The sequence below is a fragment of the Chelmon rostratus genome, chromosome 8 (genome assembly GCF_017976325.1).
Source record: "Chelmon rostratus isolate fCheRos1 chromosome 8, fCheRos1.pri, whole genome shotgun sequence".
Classification (NCBI taxonomy): Eukaryota; Metazoa; Chordata; class Actinopteri; order Chaetodontiformes; family Chaetodontidae; genus Chelmon; species Chelmon rostratus.
This window is the reverse complement of record NC_055665.1, coordinates 5,421,123-5,440,799: the sequence shown is the minus strand read 5'-3', so window position 1 is coordinate 5,440,799 and position 19,677 is coordinate 5,421,123. Positions and strand designations below refer to the sequence as shown.

The window sequence follows — 19,677 nt, the reverse complement described above, 5'->3', positions numbered from 1 at the left end:
TGTCTGTGATAAAGGCCCACAGGGTCTAAAGGCGCTAAAGGCCAAACAAGTGACCAGAAAAAGAGCCTTCAATCACTCTCACTCTTAAGTAAGTAAGCAGTAACACTGTGCTTTCACTATCTTATATAGAAACAAGCTCATGCTAAATATGACTACTTTCTTGTTACAGAATTGTAATTCAGTGTGTTTTGTCCCATCAACATCCTGAATGTTTCATGAAGCCTCAGCTGTGGAAGTGAAAATGTAAATAATGGATTGTATGAATGAGTTTCGATGTGTGCTCCTCAAGACTCAAAATAAATAAATCTTTTACAAGTTGTGTCTAGCAGGGCCTGATGATCGCTGATGTCAGGCTTTCAGTCAGAGTAAATACAGTTTACTTTGTGTGTAGTCTGGCTTTTTAGGATGACTAATGCGCATTAGCAGACTTGACGCCACTAACTGCACCAGTCCTGTTTGAATAACAGTTTGCATTTAACTCTAGTGTTTTTCTGTTATTGCTTTAGACCAAATTTTGCAGGTCCAGTAAGCATCTAACTACCTGCAGGACTTGGCTTTAGGTTAAAATTGTATTCTCTATTCAAGGTTCAAGGTTCAAGGTTCAAGGAGTCTTTATTGTCCCCGTGGGGCAAATTGCTCTACAGCCAGCAGTAACAAAAACAGGCAACAATCACAAAAAAAAACAAAAAACAAACAAAAAAAAAAAAAAAAAAAAAAAAATATTGCACAGGGAAAATAGATGGGACAGTACATTAGTCAGTCACTTGTTCAGAAGACCTATGGCAGCAGGGACAAAAGAGTATTTAAGTCTGTTGGTCCTGCATCTTGGCAGGATGAACCTGCGGCCTGACGGGAGCAGCACAAACTCACCAACCAAAGGGTGACACTCGTCAGTGAGAATCGAGCGGGCCTTATTCAGGGTCCTGAGCTTGTACATGTCAGCGAGATCATTGAGGTGAATGCCTGCAATTTTGCTGCACACTCTCACTATTCCCTGCAGTCTGTTTTTGTTCTTGAGGGAAAGTAAGCCGTGCCAGCAAATAAAAGAAAATGTCAGAACAGACTCAATAAAACAAGAATAAAACATTCTCTATATACTTACAACTACACTAATCAATATTTTTTTAGCATCTTTTAGCTCATTGTTTTAGTTTTATGACTCGCAACATCACTGTTTTAGACGTCAACCCAAAAATAGAGCAAAAAGGAGGATGAATTTTGGACTTACAGAAGCATAATGAATATTAATTCATGCTAAGCCAATATGTCCTCTGGATATTTCATTATTCAACTGTTTGCTAACACGTTAGCCATCAACTTCATAAAGTAAATGTTGTGTTTCCAGCCTGTTGCACCGGCCCCAAGTGGCCGAATAGAAATCAATGAATAGTGTAAAGCACTTAAAAGTCAATGACTACCGCTTTAATCATTGTCTGGGCTGTGTCTTAGCTGACACACACTAATAAGCTAACTGCCCTCCACACACACACACCTGTGAAAGTCTCCACCTAGTTAACATGGCTTCACTCTGCGATGTCATTAGCCCCTTAAATAAACACAGCTTGCTTCCTGGTTTCGTGGCTGTCTTAACATTTATCACCTCTCGTTACAAGACTACAGGCCTCTTACTGCTCAGAGAGCGTGTCGGGCCTCCGAATGAAAATACAGTATGAAGGCTGCCCAACTTTTACCTGGTGTGAGATGTTCTAATTGTTGTTTTGCTTGGTGTTGTATTAAACAGGATACTCGGTTAAACTGGTTTATCTGCATGGGAAGGTCATCGACAGAGACAAAGAGAGCAGAGAGGAGAGACTGAAAGAGAGGGGGTATTGTTCTGGAAATAGCTTCAGGGTTTTGTCTGTGTGTGTGTGTGCAGGAGAGTGCCCATGCATGTGTCTATTGATGAGGGTCTGTATCTGTGTGAGCAGTGTGTCTGTATGGGAGTGTTTCATGCGCTGACTGTATGTGTGTCTGTGGGTGACTGTAAGAGGTGACTTACTGGAAATTAGTGTTGTGCTGTCAACCCCAGCATATCCCTATCTCTATGTTTGTAGTGTGTGTGTGTGTGTGTGTGTTTGTCTGTGTGTGTATAATGGGTGTGCCCAGGTGATGCAGGCTCGCAGGGGCCGGACTTAGCTCCTGCTTCAGGTGTGTCTCCGTGATATAGAGCCACAAGACGCAGGGAGGCAAACAGTAAAGACATAAACACACAGATCCAGGTCAACTGACGGTGAAATAAGAGACGGTCAGGAATAGAGAGAGAGAGAGAGAGAAAAGAAGGAACGCCAGATGAGAGAAAACAGAGAAAATGAAACTGCCGTTCATACTTTTATCCTGAAGATTTCCAGGAAGCTGAGGGATCGCTACCTGTCTGGACTTGCCGAGCTAAAGGTGACCATTTTTTTCCTTGTGTTTGTGTGTGTGTGTGTGTTTCTGTGCTTGGGCTGCTTTCATGGGAAAGATAGAATCGCAGGCAGATTTGCGTAGAAGCGAGCAGAGATAGCAAGCTGAGTACCAGGTTTGATACATGTACCATGTAATTCAGTGCGGTAGGATCATTTTTGAATGCGAGGAGCGCCTGCTTGGAGCGTTGACCTTCGACCAAGTCAAGTCAAGGTAATTTGAAAGGGGCTAATAGAGGTTAACGTGCGCTTATTACATCTAATTACAGCATGGGTTTGGCAGGAGGAATAGCAGAACTCAGGCACATCTGCTGTCTGTATTAATGCGTTTCTTGGCTCATATGTGCTCTTTGAATTTGCATATGCGAATGCTCACAAGTCAGTACATGCACAATTGATAAAATTGTAAGACAGTCATTAGCTTTTCTTTTTGAGAGGCTGATGAAGGGTCAAAATGGTTGAGCGGAGTTGGTGTTTTTGGCGTATTTGTTGTTTGTTGTTTCCAAGGCGCTGCTCATGCCTTTTGTAGGCCAAAACTGTTGACTCACAACGAGTGCAAACAGTCTAAAATGGTCTGGAGATTTCGCCAGACAACCAGGATGACATCACACAGTGTTTTAGTCATGCAATTTTTTTTTTATCATGGAAAGTCACAGTTGCGAAACCGTCAGTGTCAGTACGCAGTGTTATTGATCGGTGTGTTGCTAAAATGCACAGGATGTAAACAAAACGGCAGCCTCACCCACCTCTGACAGCTCACAACAGAAGACTGTGACCGACGGTCCTTCTCTGGTTAGCTGACAGCTCCTTCACTGCAAGAACTGACGCTAGTAGACAACTAGATCTGAAATATTAATGTTCATGATGCTTTTAAAGATCGGCTAGCATCAGTAAAACATTGAGAAATGCTGATTTTCCATTTTTAACTCAAACTCTGCAGGTATGAATGTGGACATGCATCAAATGGAAAACATGGGCCTTTAACAGTGGCGGAGAGGGAGTCAGATCCTTTACTTAGGTTTAAGCAACAATACCACCAAATAAATAAATAAACACCTAAAATGAGACAAAAGGCCCCAACAACACTGTTTTTGTAAGGGGTCACATGCCAATAAAGTTGTGTTTATTCTTTGGCCAAATGTATTATATAAGCCTGTTATATGTTGATTTTAATGTAAAATCTCAAATTAAAGAGTAGCCGTCAGATAAGAAATACTATATTTGCATCTGTAATGTTGTGAAGTAGATGATAAAGTGCATAGAATGGAAATACTCATGTAATAAACGACAGCACTTGAATTACTTACATGTATGCAGCCACTCTCCACCACTGGCCCTTAAAGCCACATTAAAGTAAGTGTTTTATGATATTAGTACACATGACTGGGGCTGTGGGATCCTGCGAAGACCTCTGTGTGTCAACATGTAGTTGTTGATAAGACCTGGCACTAATGCCGCCAAGACAAATTCTGACAAACTGAATGTACTTGTTTAAGTGGTTTTACGGCAGCAAGAACGCTCTATTTTAAACGACAGTCTAGCATGTGTGAGTGTATGTCATCATTTAGCATCATTTTCTGTTTGCATGTGCAGTCTGGGGTGTTTATGTGTGTGATTGGCAGACACGTTGCCGAATTGCTAATCTAAAATTGTTTGATTATGTTTTAGTGCAGTGCACCATTTAAACTCTAATTAATAAACCTAAACCCAGTTTGTCGGGCTTGTCAATAAATATTTGGTTAGATATAATATGTGAAACAGGAAAACACGAGTAAATTCTCTGCAGGTCGTTGTGGCTTGAGTGCTGAAAATGTGGAGGCTGTGTAATATGGTGAGACTATTAAGCTAAAAGTCGGGATCTGTCTTGCATCTCATGCATACGGAGCCCCCAGAGTCCTGAAAGATGGTGTTGTCTTTTATCATAGGTTTCTCAATTTTTTACGACTTAGCTTTATTGTCATCATACAGCACAGGATTGCACAATGAAGTGCAGTTGTAGCCTCCTCCACACTACACACACAGAATAAAATAGGCAATAAAGTAGAACACGAAATATAAAAGAGGCACTAAAGGAAGAAACGAATAAGGAAAAACTAAATGAGATTTACAAGGAAGATAGATGTAGTTACACATATACAAACATATATGCACAGGAAATGCTTAATTACATACATATATAAACACTACATATAAAATATGCTCAATATCAGTGCAATATGAGCATAAAAGTGCAAAATACTGAGTAGTAGTGGGAATGAAGGTAGTATAAAGGTAATGTTATAGTATTATGCATAAGAAGACGATTGTAGCACTTTCTCTTGTAAAATACTAGCATGTTGTGGCTCACCTGGGGGAGTGCCTGCTATGAGTCGGGGCTAGCAGCCCCTCGCTCTCCCCTGCCTTCCCTGACGCTCCGCAGCTGTCAAAATGTTGGATTTCGTATTTTTGTACTTTCTGCATCATTGTCCCATGTGATTCATCACATGAAACAAGCTATAAAAAGGAAAATCATTCTGTGGCTGAAGTGCACATGCTTTGCAAACACAGCTTCAGACTATTACACTTAATGATTGTAGAGCGTGACGACAGTGCATTTTTCTAATAAGACAAATAAGTTAAACACGCCTGTTTTGTTTGGGTCTCTTCTACAGGCAGAGCCCTCGCCAATGAAGACTACCTGGTACTGTCCTCTGGATCTGGTAAGGCCAGCTGTGTTGCACATGCAGGGGATAATGTGCCTGTGAGTCAGTACTTGCATAAAATAGGGTAACTGTGTCAGGGACTTTCCCCGAGGCTAAAACGGGATCGTTACAGCTCCATGTCGGATGTGAGAAATGAGTTCAAAGCAGCTGGATTTGGGCCCTTTTTAAAACACATACGTGGATGCTGGGTGTCTCTCGTTGAAGAGACTATATCTCTTCTAAATCTAATGCTGTAAGTTTGTTTAGTTCAGCAGAAGGATAAAGTTTAATTTATTACTTTGAATCAGTATTAGCAGCAAAAACTTTTTTTTTGACTAATTTCTCTGTACCTGGAGCCAAAGTTTATTCCTCCCAGTGTCAGATACTGATAAAGAATGATTTTCATGCATTCTGCAACACATGAACGTTGTCTTAACCTGGTTGGTCTGCCCTACAGTCCACTGTGGTGGAGGAAGAGGAGGATGGAGTGATCTACACAGTGGTGGTCAAACAGCAGCATGCTGCCCCCAATAGTCCACTGGTAAGTCGTGTGTGACTGAAAACACCTCCCATTCGCATATTAACTCCATTCCTCAGCCTCTTTTCCTTCCTGTCTTCCTCCAGTCGGCGATTTCTCGCTCCCAGTGTGTGAAAGCAGGGACGGAAGAGAAGCTGGTGCTCCACCTCCTCCACTCATTTTCAATGGGAGACTCCTCCTTCATCACTATCTTCCTCTCCACCTATCGATCTTTCACCTCCACGAAGAGAGTGCTGGACATCCTCACTGACAGGTGGGAAGGGTTTTTGTTTGTAGCTTTTGTCTGGTAAGAGAATCTGGTTTTCAGACAGGGTTTTTTTTTTTTTTAAAGAGGAAAACAGGCTAAACGACTGGTATGATCGCAGCTCCAGGTGCAATTATGCAGAGCAACCACAGCGGCTGTCAGTATCCTGTCTGTCTGGGTTTGTTCTGTGGGAAGTGATGAAATCTCAGACTGATCCTGTCCTGTGGGAGCTTGGGTGGAGGACGTGAATGGAGAATTTCAGAGGAGTAACAGATTTATAAGAAGACTGACAGTCTAAAGCGATACCAGCAGATCTGGGATAATTAACGTGTTTGGAATATTCACCATTTTAGCTTTTTAGTGTGTTAGCATGCTAACAAATTAGTGCTAAACAAAAACGGCAGCTGAGGAATTGCATTAGCTTTGCAGGTTCAAATATTCTAAACCAAAGTATTGGACAAAGTTTGACCTGAGGATGGCACTCGAGTCAGGGCGGATCACCAAATCGATTCATCCTGAGGGGAACATGAATGTTGAACAGTTGTTGAGACATTTCACTCAAAACCACAAATGTCAGCCTCATGGTGGCGCTAGAGGACAAGTCAGGAGACCACCAAAGTTGGCAGGATTCATCCTCTCCATGAATGTCTGTACAAGGTTTTGTGCCAATTCATCTTGAGATATTTTAGTCTGGAACAAAGCGGTGGCACAACTGACAGATATTGCCATGTTTACAGCCACACTGCTAGCACGCTAAATGCTCGGCAAACTGATTGATCAGTTTAATTTCCCTTTTCACAAGACAGGTGTTAAGTTTAGCATTGCAATTTGTCTTCAGGCTGCATTTCTTCACAGTGCAGGAGGCACCTGTTTGCTTATTTAAAATAACTGCTGCATAATTCAGCAAAAAAGCTCACTTTTGAAGGCTCTTGGTTCTGTTATAAAGTCCTAATTAAATAATGGAAGCATTTGAATGAAACTCCTGTTTGGAAAGATTTTCCAAAAGGAGGGTCAGTTTAGACTGCTGGCAGCAGCCGTGTTTACCTGTAAACATGAGGACAACACCTTCTCTAAAACGCAAGCCATAAACAAGTCTATCAGAAAGTTTCATTGTTATTGGTGACACAGAACATGCTCATATTTGAAGCTGAATGATACTGATACTGCTGTTTTTCTGCTTCACTAACGTTTTCTTTTCTGTTCACAGATTGGAGAACCCGCCTGGGGACGGCGAGAGGAGCCAGACGAGACGATCTTTCAACAAGTGAGTTTTTAGAAATGTTGCCCAGCATCTCTGTTGAACTTTTAGTGTGACAGGTGACGCGTCTGTTTGTGTACTTTAATAAATGTCTGGCTGTGGGCCAAGAACTACATCGTCTAAAAAAAGACCCTGAAACAAGTGAACATACCAACAGGGAATCATTGAATATTCACTCTTCCTTCAACTCTGTTTTTGGTCTCCACCAGCTGCTGAGATAAACATCTGGCTATTTAGCTGCTAAACGCTCCACGTGTTCACTCGCTAACATGAACCGCTAACTTTAATTTGCCCTTTGGTGCAGGACAGGTGCTGTAGAGCAGTTTTCACTGAAAAATCAAAATGCTGAAATGCTACATAGAACCGATGGGTACTATACGGGTCAGGGTACATTTCTCTGTTTGAGCTACTCCTTTTATATTACACATAATCATTGGACCCATTGCTGATATAAAAAACAGATTTTTGCAACTTGAATGCAACTGAATATCAGCAGATGTTTGTGTGTCCAAACATACTACAAGAAAGGTGATTTTTATTCTTTAAAGCTATTAAGCTTGCTTTATGGAACATACGTTTTGGGCATTTAAGCCCTTAGTTTTGTTTTACAGACAAGTAGCTGTGGGAAGGTAGCAAACTAATCAAATGGTCCCACCAATAACTGGAAACATAATTAGTTTTTCCTTATATACAGATGTCACCCATCATTTGAAGCCTTCTTGAGAGGGGTCCTTGGTGCTGCTTATTTGCTGTCACAAATAGCTTTTCTATTACTCGCAAACAGGCTAACGTTCAGCTCCTGTTAAAAGAATAATCTTGATCCTTTGCTTCCACTCAATTATAGACTCATCTCTAAGCTGCTTTTCTTGTCTAAACCCCTTGAGAATGTGATTTCTAGGCAACTTTTTAGATGTGTTGGAAAATCCCAATATAATCAATCAATGCCAATCTGCAGCAGCTTGTTTATCTGCTTCCGGCAACTTACAAGAGCTCAGGGTTTAAACCAGAAACAGATGCAAGCCCCACTATCACAACTGGATTCGAGAATTACTCTTTTAACCCATGAGGCTTAGGTTGGTTCCTGATGACCTGAAGCAGCCACAGTACACAGCATAAAGTTTGGACTGACATTCCTCAAAGCCATGGAAATGCTGAACCAGCACAAAATTTAGCAAGGAAAGGTAGAATAATTTCTTCCTGTCCTCTTTTTTGCAGAGCGGTGTGTACAGTGTTCAGCACGTGGCTCTCCGAGTATCCTGAAGACTTCAAGAGTTTGGGGGAGCCCTCTCGCCTGCTGCGCCTGGCTCCCCTCCTCCCCCAGGACTCCTCGTCTGCGGCAGACCTCCGCGCTCGCCTCCTCAGGATAGCCGAGGAGCTCAGCGAGAAAGCCCTGCTGCCTGACGCCCAAAAAGGTCTGTATTTTAACTGGGATCCAGCTAGGGCTGCAGCAGTTAGCCAATCCATGAAGTGCTTTGAAAACAATAAGCTCACAGTCAGAAAAAGCTGCCCTCACCACAGAATTGATCTGTTTGCTAAATGTAAATGCAGAATCAAAAATGATCCCAAGGTTTTTTTTGCATTGGCTTCACAAAGGATCACAGTGGACTGAGCTTCCCACACAGAGTGCTGGTGGATTCAGGAGGGCCAATGAGAGGCACCTCAGTTTTCAGTTCGTTGGTTGGTCGATAAAAAGGTGTTCCTACGGAATAGAACAAATGCTAGCATGTAGTATTTTTGCTAGCATATATTTAGTGGCTTTAAAGCCTCAATAACAGATTTGTGTGGCAGCTTGGAGGCAGTGGAAACAGCAGTCTTCTGTGAATACAGGCTGCAATCACTCCAGGCTGTGCAGGTGAAAATGGTGAACAATGCACCTGCTAAACTCGTTAGCATGTTTAACGTTGTCATTGTGAGCCTGCAGCCATGCTAGCATTAGCATTTAGCACTGTTGTGTCAGTACAGCTTCAGATCTGCTCGCACTGAATCTTAATCTTGTTCCCTCTCATCCTCCAATCTTGAGGTCAGGAGTGAAGTCGCCCGTTATCTCAAGATAACGACGTTGTTTCCTCATTACAATGAGATATTTCGTTTCCTGGGGTTTTCCTAGAGATAACTGGATGACTAAGCTGTTATCTCGAGAAAGCCACCATTCCCTGGAACAAAACCGCTTCATTATTAGACTGGACACAGTGAAGGATCAGAGCTCTGAGAGAAACTCATCCCTGCAACTACAGGAGTGAAAAGCTCCACAGTGCCTGTGTGTGTGTTTCATATTCTGGATGCACAGTTTTATTGAAGACTTCACCCTTTGCAGACCAGACCAGTTTCACCAGCCCTCCTCCTGACGCCTCCAGGTTTGAACCCACCAGCATCTTGGGATTCCCTGCAGCACTCATCGCCGAGCAGCTCACCAAGATAGAGACAGTGAGTTCTCTTTTAAGACTGAGCATGTTCAGAGCAGGAAGCAAAAAACTGACCGATGAAATGGAAAGTTATAGAGAATTGGTTTACAGAATATGTTTGCATGCTTGCATTGCATGGTTTTTTATTTATGGATCTATTTGCTGTCACCTGTCAGGAGCTGTTTGTCCGTCTGGTCCCGTACCACTGCCTCGGGTCGCTGTGGTCACAGCGGGATAAGAAAGGGAGGGAAGACGTGTGTTGGTCCGTCCGGGCCACCGTACGTCAGTTCAATAAGTTGGCCAATGCAGTTTTAGCATCCTGCCTTTGGCCTACGAAGCTGCGCAGCCAGCAGAGAGCCCGGCTGCTGGAGAAATGGATCAGCGTGGCAGAGGTCAGTATGCAAAAATCAAAGGTCACAGCTATAAAAATGCAGGATTTGATGCCATTTTAAGACGCTTTTCATAAGGGTTCATCATGAAATGACACTGTTAGCTGTATGTCACTTGAGATTTCAAGTCTTCCAAACCCTTCAGCTGTGCATTTTCCTACAATAAACCCCATTAATCTCCTGACCATAATCCTATTCTGAGCTCAGATTTTGCACATACCATCACAAATTCACAGTCTGCCTGGTTTGTGCTGTGACTGTACTCGTAATTTCACTGTAATCAATATCTGAGAGGTAAACACAGTCTCCATTTGTGGTCCTTTGCTGGACAGAGCAACAGCAAATGACAGAATAGAATAATGCTTTCTTTAATCGAGTGCATTTGGTGGTCAACCACTTTCAAATAGATTGTTAAAAATCAGCATTCAGTTGTTATGCTGGAAGTGGACTTACAGTTCGAGTCCACCTTGAAGAAAGGCAGCGTACTCTGCATTAACAGTATGCACCAGGAATGTGCTGAGTCAAAAAAATGTAATGTGTGACCTCGAGGCAAACAGTGAAGGATTGAATCTGCTTAAAAATGTCAGTGTTATACAAGAGAAATGGAAATGAACTGAGTTATGTAAAAGTGGTTATTATGCACAATCGGCTTCTTTTAAGATACTGAAGAGCTCAAAGCAGCAACAGGATCAGTTTTAGTCCTTTCCAAGCTTCTTTATCTGTGAATAAAACACAGCTTCTCTCCAGTTTTCCTGTATGAAGCTGCATGAAGTCAGATATCAATGGTTTGGTGCTAAACTGCGTCCTAAGCTCATCCCAGGTTTCTTCTGGGACAAACCTCTTTAGCAGTATACATTATTCAGCACCTCAGGCCGACACTGTAACTTAATACCAGCCAGAGCCACCCCCACAGGTGTTCTCAGTTGCAGTGCATCTGTGTGTGCGCATGCAAATGCGCGTATTCATTTGTGTGTGCTTGCAACAGGAGTGCCGAGCCAGGAAGAACTTCTCCTCGCTGTACGCCATCGTGTCGGCCCTGCAGAGTAACCCCATCCATCGGCTGAGGAAGACGTGGCAGGACACTGACAGGTCCGCATCTGAACAACTCTTAGTTTAAAGAGGGAATTAAGATTTTTAAAATTATAAGGCCGAGACCAATAAAATTCTTATTTCTTCGTTTCACCCAAAAAAAGGGGGAAAAAACGTTGTTTTGACAGTTTGACATGCAACAGTTGTACAAATCTGGAACACAACTCAGGCGTAAAATAGAAGAAAATATTTGTACAGCACATTGAGATGTGCATTTCTGTAGATATTGCAGTATTAAGTAACTGAGGCATTTTATTGACCTCTGCTGGTGACCACAGAATTGCAGCAGAGCCACTTCAGCACAGATTATATTCTCACTCTCAAAATCAAAATGAAAAAATATATTATTTTTTCTTTGACCTTAATAACAAAAAATCTGCGTTATTTGCGCCTTTGGACATCATTTTAGACTGAACAATTAATCAATTAACCATATAACCTTCAAGAAAGTTGTCAAAAGCTATATGGTATACTAATCATGTGTTTGAAAGTGATTAAAACAGCTCCTCTTCATCATGTATTATATAAACTGTAAATATAAGACGGTTAACACGAATTAAATGTGATTAGAACAGGGAGGACAGTTTCTTCATAGCCTCAGACAGCCTTACAGGAAACTGGTGTTACCCTCGGGGCAATTTATTTATTAAATGCCAAGGCAACCTTGTAAATAAATCTGAAGTCAACCCCATAAAGAAGCAGAAGTAAAATGTCTTTCCTTAATCTAAAACTAGAGAATGCCAGTTCAGCAGTATCGTCCCCTCGGCGAGCCTCTCAGTCACGGCATCGTCTCTGACTCAGTGTCATTCTCTTAATGATATTAACAAACATTACTCAACTTTTCCATCAGTCTCTCAAACACTACCATACATTAACAGTGCATGCTTTTGACTTTACGGCCTCTGAAAATTCAGCTTGTGCAAAATATCTTCATGACATTTGACGGTGAAATCTAAATGTTCATTAACACTAAAGTGTTTTGGTCACTCGACAGGGAGGCGGTGAGGAGATACGAGGAGCTGTCGGAAATATTCTCAGACAAAGACAACTACTCACAAAGCAGAGAACTGCTGAAGGAGGTGAGTTTCTGCATACAGAATGACAAAGGAAATGTAATCTACAGCACTTTTTCAGCATTAAAAACAGGAAATCAGGCTCTGAATGATGATGAGCGAGCCGGTTCAGTGAGAAATCTGATCTTTTATTTATGGTGCACAGAGGCTGGTTGGGTCATTTCACAGCATTAAACCAGTGTCATTTAGTTTAAAGTGAAAGGTTTGAAAGGTTCGGATGCTTCGAGGCTGCAGGAGCGGCGTCTTGTGCTGGAAAGCTGCCGGTTTGAACTCGCAGGGCTGCAGTGTTGGAGTGCAGTTTTGCTCTGGAGTCACATTTCAACAACTCTTCTCTGATGTCTTGAACTTGTCTCAGGCTCTGATCTGTGTTGTTCTTGGTTGCTGCTTATCATTGCTAAAAAAATCTTTAAAGGCACTTTTTTCCTCTAACTTTCTACCATCAGTCACTACAAACACTTGGAGTTGATGCCTGTATGCACAATGTGTAACAGCACTGTGGATGCATAGACTCCTGAAGCTTTAGTGTGACATTCGGAAGGAAAGACAATGAAAGTCTTGGTTTTGAATTTAATTACCTTATTTAATATCTATTAATATCTTTTACGAACATCATGAGAATTAAGCAGGATGTTGTTCAACAGTTAAACAGTCTACAGCCACACAAGCAGCTTTGTGAGGCTAATAGGCATTGAGCTAAATGCTAACATCAGCATGCTAACATGCTCACAATGACAATGCTAACACACTGATGTTTAAAGGTATAATGCATACTATGCTGACTGTCTTTGTTTAGTGTATAAGCATGCTAATGTTTGCTAATAAGCATAAAATACTACAGAAATGCTAAAGAAATCAATTTGACTAGACTTTTGACTTGACTTCTTAGATTAGCGTGTTAGTATGCTAACATTTGCTAATTAGCACTAAACGCAAAGCACAGCAGAGGTTGATGTTTTGTCATTAGTTTTGTGGGTATTCGGCCATAAATCGCCAGAGTTTTAACAATTCATAAAACATTTTTCAAACATTTAACTCAAAACCACAAATGTCAACCTCGCGGTGGCGCTAGAGGTAAGGCCAGGCTATCACCAATATAGCTAGAATATATCCTCTGAGAGCCATGGACGTCTGTACAAATATTACCTCTGAATCCATCCAATAGCTGTCAAGATATTTCAGTCTGGGCTGACCAACATTGCTAGACCTGGAACCATGCAGCTAGCATGGCTAAAAACAACACTGCTAGCATACAGTAACGTCTGTTAAGCCTCTAACTGCAGCTTTGAAAAACCACGCGACTCTTCTGCACTTTGACTGACATCTCACATCCTGGTGACGAGCATTGCATGCTTGAACAGCAATCTGAGACATTTATTAATGTGTCTGTCAAGTGCCACTACTGGACCACATTTGTTAAATTGCACAGACTGAAATCGAGCCTTATCCTCAGCTGCAAACAACATTCAGCGGGAGAGATTTATGACTGCTTTAAAGACCAGAAACCAGTCTAATCTGGTTGAGTAGGACTGCCCTTATTCTGTCAACACTTTCACTTCAATGTGAGACACCCATCTGAAGACGTGCATTATATTTAGTTTGCACGGTGTCAGAGTTGGGGAAGTTGGCAGGATTAGCTGTGTTTTGATTCGCTGTTATGGTGCAGTGCAGGCATCAATACCTTTGCATTAGCTGTGATTTTACCCATGATACCCCCAAAGGAATTCATCCAAACATTTGCTTTCATTTTGAGCTTCACTCTCAGCTTTGATTCCAGAAAAACACCATCGCCTTCTGTTGCCCTTTGATTCTTTTCAGCACAGTTACTTGCTTCCCTTCATCTCTCAGCTTGTCTAAAAATGACTACGACTAGCAGACAGAGTGTAAGATGAATGATTCAGACTAATAAAAGACTTACTAAAAGTTTGGGGAAAGAAATTATTCACAACATTTCTTGGCTAACATCAAGTTGTCATGATAGATCTCCTGACGGAGCTGCATAGACGTACAACTCCGATTCCAAAAAAGTTGAGATGCTGTGACGTAAATAAAAACAGAAAGCAATCATTAACTAACGAACTGTGATTCTTGACAACAGTTGTGCAAAATATTCCTGAGCCCATGTATTAATCTCCTTTATACAATCATGTGTTCACAAAGTGTTGAACCTCGCTCCATCCTCGCTTGTGTACGACTGAGCCTTTCCAGGATGCTCCTTTCATACCCAAACATGATGCTATAACCTGTTACCAATCAACCTGTTTACCTGTGGAATTATCCAAACAGGTGTTTTTGGAGCGTTCCACAACTTTCCCAGTCTTTTGTTGCTCCTGTCTCCACTTATCTGAAACATGTTGCTGCATCAAATTCAGAATAAGCAGAAAAATCAATGAAGCTGATGAGGTCGAACATTAAATATATAGTCTTTGTACTGTTTCTGTTGAGTATATGTCAAAAAAAGATAAGCAAATGATCTCATTCTGTTTTACTGATGTTTTGCACATCAACTTTTTTGGACTCAGGGGTTTTATTCATGTCATAAAAATTCATGAACATGAATTTGTGTTCACATCAGTGGTCTTGACAGGATTCAGTTTTATTTAGTTAAATACTGAATTCATGGTAATTTGTATATCTTTTATAATGTTTTTAAATGTTTTTATCACCATGAATATTTCTTTCTATAAAATAAAATCCCATCTAGAGTCAAGCATTAGCTTCAGCTATAGATGCTACATGTCATGTTATATGTTCAAGTAAACATGAATAAATAAATGTTAAATAGAGAAGTAAAAACTTGCATTGGAAGTGATATTATTATTCACGCCACTTAGCGTCTTTCAGCTCATCTCTCACTGCTCTCATCACCACCATTTCCAGCCACAGTAGGCAGCTGTAAGGTGTTGCCCAACACTAAATGACAGCCAGGCAAAGTTAGAACCTAGCAAAGTGAGCAAAGTGGAGCATTTAGCTGCTACACGGCCAGATGTTTCCAGCTGGAGTTGATGGAAATCAGATCAGAGATAAAAGATAATGACTACTGGACTGCTGAGAGATCTTCTGGATGCGTAATCAGTTGACAGTTTGCTGACACATGACAATTTGTAGTGTTGTTTCCACTGCCGCCAAGCTGCCATACAAATCTGTTCTGGAGGGTTTAAAGCCACTAAATATGTGCTAGCAGAAATAGCACATGCTAGCATTTGTGCATTCTGGCAGGAACACCTTTTTATCAACCTAATAGAATTACCTCATAGAAGATGCATCGAGCAGCTGTCCTGGAGGATCAGATGGCATTGCATGATTTTCCTAAAAGCCAGTGGAGTTCGCTCAGCCAGCATTGCAGATGTTCAAATTTTCTTTTTTTTCTGAGCACTGTAAGAAATTCTCATCCACGTTGGCCTAAAAGTGGAGTTTTAAAGTCAAAACTTATCAAACGCTGACAAACCAGGATCCAGAATCATGTGATATGACGAAAAGCTCAGGGACAGCCACTAAATGAACACAACACGATTGTTTCGGAGGTTGAGAACGAACTTGAACCTGAGAATTTTCTTGCTTTTGTCTTGCAGGAGGGCACGTCAAAGTTCGCCAACCTCGACAACAGGCTCAACAACAAACACCTTAATAAGGTAAGTTGAGTGGAAGTGAAGACTGGCAGCTTGTTTGAGGAAGGTCACTGGGCTGAACATTTAGGTTTGGGAACACTCACTCCCACATCAATTGAAAGCAAAGACTGTTGTACAGTACAGTCACATGCACTAAATTCCTCTCACTGGGGTGTTAAATCATCAGGGGTCACCGAGACGTTTCAGATTTCAGTTCCAGCCACAGAGGAGTAACTTGAAAGGACCTCAACATTTGTTGCTGAGGCAAAACCTCACATCTTCAATCACATTAAAAAAGAACAATTTTCACTAACTTTACAGCCCCCGTCTGGAGTGCATACCAATCGTTTTAGCCTGAGGGGTTGAACACCCCCACAGGCCTTTATGGGAGACCTTGGTAGATTTAGGAATGATGTAAGACTCTGCAAAAGTGTCATTAGATGTGTAAAAGTTAGGGGACAAAATGTGTTATAATCTTTGAAATCTGTGGTTCTGTGGTGAAACTCGGATTCAGGTGTATTTTAGGGCTTATGAATCTTATCTTATTGCACATACAGTGTATGTTCTGTGTCATAAATGGACAATATAGGTCCAGGTGTTCATGTGAGTTCATGCTTATGAGCTGAAAGCACTCAGGTATAATTGATAAAAAGCTCTCTGGTTTTGCTGAGGGTTTGATAATGGCTTTCAAACTAAAAGCACTTGAAGCACAGTTTTCCTACAAAACGGCACATTCAAACATCGACTCTGATGTCACTCTTGCTCAGCGGGGGGGTGTTTCGGCAGTTTGATGGAGGGTTGTAAGGGGGCTCGACCGGCATGCGGCGGCGAAGTGGAACAGAGCGGCTGCCGTGTGCGAGGGTGTGATGTGCTGAATCCTGAGCCATCGTTTGAAAAATAGCTGCAGGCGGCTGCTCTGAAATCCCTCGCTGTGTGGGCGCTTTACGATGTGAACAGAAACCTCTGGGGGACGGATGAAACACCTTTTTCTTTTCTTCTTACACAGTCCAACGCCCAGGGCACCGTGCCCTACCTGGGTATCTTCCTCACAGACCTCACCATGCTGGACACAGCACACAAAGACAGGCTGGATGTAAGTTTCTCTCATCTCAATCAAGGCCAAAGCTGGTCACAACCCCTGGAAGTTGCTCAGTGTTTTACAATTACCAAACTGACTGTAACACATCCTGTCCCTCCCTTTGCAGAACGGCTACATCAACTTTGACAAAAGGAGAAGGGTGAGTGTTGCAACGTGCATCAACCTACTTTAACACTTATAATAAGTGACACTGCATGTGGCTGATGCTCTGATACTGTGCAGTTTTAACAAGAGCAGCACTGGACTAAGCTTCTGCTCCTGCAGCACTCACACAACAAGCGAGTAGTCAGGTGTGCTTGAGTTAGAACGGTAGCACCCTGACAAAAATCCTGTTAGAGAGAAGAACTGAACAAAGCAAGAGCTATAAAAAGAAGAGAGATACGTGGGATAATTTTTTGGGATAAGAGCATATTAGCGCGAGCAGAGGTAACCTAATATCTGAGGCTGGAAATGATTAAGTGGAGGGCGCTGAAAGGTGCAAGATGAGGAAGAAAAAAAAAGCTGGCACTGTAATATGAGATCAGCCAACATGGGTGCTTTTTTTTTTTATTATGAAACTTTGTGGTGATATGTCTCTTTGTTAACAGGAATTTGAGGTTTTAGCTCAAATCCGGCTCCTGCAGTCTTCCTGCAAAAACTGTGTTTTTTCCACTGACGAGGCCTTCTTACAGTGGTATCAGAGTGTGCCCACACTAAGAGAGGAGGAAAGGTAAATATCTATACGTTCCGTGCTGGTACAGATTAAACAAGTGTCCTAACGGTCCAGTGTGTAAGATTTAGGGTGAGCTACTGGCAGAATATGGAAGAAATGAGATGTAATATATGTAAGTATGTTTTCATCAGTGTAAAATCACCTGAAACCAGTTCTCTGAACTGTAATCGGTTTACAAAGGTCAGGTTGCACTGCCATGTTTCTACAGTAGCCCAGAAGGGACAAACCAAACACTGACTCTAAAGAGCGCCTTTTGTACTTTCAGCAGCCCCAGTAGGAGAGCTTGAGGCAAGTGGTATTCACTTGGCTGCAATCTGCAACATCACCACTAGATGCCACTAAATCGTACACACTGGACCTTTAAATGCATTTTAATATATGGTAACTAACATATTTATTGCTCTTATTAAGAAAAAAGTATTCGTCAAATTTTAATTCACATTTGTTCGATGATGTATTTCAGTTACAGACTGTCCAATGAAATTGAAGCGCCTGGCGAGCCGAGCCCCCGTGGCCTTACTCCAACAGTCATCATCACACAGTGCCCAGAGTAAGGCGGACACAGTAAAATTCTGAATATGTTCACTGGGATTTAGATCAGTAGTCTCCGTAGTTGGAGCCACTCGCATGAATTCAGTCTGGATGTCAAATCCGAAAAATATCTTCAGTGTTTTGGGTGTTGACAGATGTTAGCATTTCCCAAGCAGGAAGAGTCTAATGAAAGATGCTAATTTGTGATTTATGGTTATATGGAAATTAAATGTACTCGAATTGAAGGAGTTTTGGTTCTTGACTGTACCAAGGAACAAGTCAGCATGTTTCAGTCTGTTTCTTCGATTCTGACCATCCGTTTTTCCCTCTGATCTCACAGAAGAGCAAAACTAAATCGCTGAATGATCAAAGTCTATTAGTGATGGCACAATCAGTCCTTTACAAAGAAAATTAGCTGACGACAGTTTTGATCATTAATAATTTGTGATCAAGGCAAATTAGCTGGCCATCAGAAAAAAGCCAATAAATTGCTGGTTCCAGCTTCTACATGATTATTAATGGCTGTTTAAATCGATCATTAGTTTAAACCCTGGTTTGAATGTGTTTATTCATGTGTTGACAGCCTGAGTACCTCCCGGACCAGCCTGGCTGGTGACAGTGACAGCCTCTTTGACTTCCCCTCCCCTGTCAATAACCTGCTGTCAAAACTCACAAAGGTAAGATATAATTACATGTACTTTCAGGTCAGCTTTGAATTTTTTTTCAGCAGGATTCACAGACACGTCATCCTGTACTTATATTATACTGGAAAAACAGTCACGTCCTTTAATATCATTATCACCTTTTAATTTTTTTTCCTATCACAGCATATGAGATCCCCATCTGTGTCCTGCCTGGATGTTGACACATCTCCTCCAAGCAACGACTCCACCCCTGCCACGCTGACTCCATCCACTCCCACGAAATCACACCGCCGATCAGCCTCCTGCGGCAACAACCCCCCCAATAACATCCAAGGTTCGGGGCCCGACATGCGAATCATCAGGATTCGGATGGATCTGCAGGATGGAAACCTGTACCGAAGCATACTGGTACTGATTCAAACCACTTGAATCCAATTTATTTTTAGCAGTGAGACTGTAGAAAATGCTCGGTCCCGAATTATCTGCGACATGCTGCAGCCTCTCCTCTAATCTGCACAGATCCCATAATGATAGTCATCAGAATCAGATCCTCGGGATACAATGGACCCAGGATGTCATCAGTGCAAATCAAGCTGTCCTACTGTCATTGTTATTCTCCTCTCTCCCCTCAGGTTACGAGCAATGACAAGACCCCCACTGTGATCAGCTCTGCCTTAGAAAAGCACAATCAGGACCCCAAACAGGCATCCAGATATGAGCTGATCCAACTTCTGCCTGAAGGAAAAGGTAAAGACGTGTTTCCAGCACAGGGAAATGGAGACAGGACAGAGATCATCTTCAGATTTTTACTTGTGCTTTCCATCTATCTGAAACTGTGGTTAACTTCAGGTTTTTAGTGCATCACAGGCTTCCTTTGACACTCATTATTTCGTGTTTTGAAACTAAACATTCGTTATTTGGGCAGTAACTTCAGTCCAGTTTGTTTGTCAGCAGAATATCTGAAAATGTTTGTTAAAGATTTTGATGAAATTTGGTTTGAAATAAAGCCA

General features: G+C 41.8%; 1 protein-coding gene across 4 annotated transcripts in view; it reads left to right on the top strand.

The window, feature by feature from the left end:
- The window catches only part of rgl2 (ral guanine nucleotide dissociation stimulator-like 2), a 31,238-nt gene that overhangs the window by 8,034 nt on the left and 3,527 nt on the right, over positions 1-19,677 (top strand). For 2 of the 4 annotated variants that reach the window (XM_041941600.1, XM_041941601.1), the window contains 18 exons: positions 2,341-2,391; positions 5,054-5,101; positions 5,541-5,624; positions 5,708-5,874; positions 7,073-7,129; positions 8,339-8,535; positions 9,438-9,547; positions 9,702-9,917; positions 10,900-11,003; positions 11,998-12,082; positions 15,646-15,705; positions 16,688-16,774; positions 16,887-16,919; positions 17,368-17,489; positions 17,956-18,042; positions 18,607-18,700; positions 18,851-19,075; positions 19,300-19,414. In XM_041941600.1, the coding sequence (XP_041797534.1) occupies positions 2,341-2,391; positions 5,054-5,101; positions 5,541-5,624; positions 5,708-5,874; positions 7,073-7,129; positions 8,339-8,535; positions 9,438-9,547; positions 9,702-9,917; positions 10,900-11,003; positions 11,998-12,082; positions 15,646-15,705; positions 16,688-16,774; positions 16,887-16,919; positions 17,368-17,489; positions 17,956-18,042; positions 18,607-18,700; positions 18,851-19,075; positions 19,300-19,414 (1,942 nt within the window). Of the gene's footprint in view, positions 1-2,340; positions 2,392-2,550; positions 2,617-5,053; positions 5,102-5,540; positions 5,625-5,707; positions 5,875-7,072; positions 7,130-8,338; positions 8,536-9,437; positions 9,548-9,701; positions 9,918-10,899; positions 11,004-11,997; positions 12,083-15,645; positions 15,706-16,687; positions 16,775-16,886; positions 16,920-17,367; positions 17,490-17,955; positions 18,043-18,606; positions 18,701-18,850; positions 19,076-19,299; positions 19,415-19,677 lie in introns of those variants that run through there. The other 2 variants (XM_041941603.1, XM_041941602.1) reach the window with 2 other exon arrangements.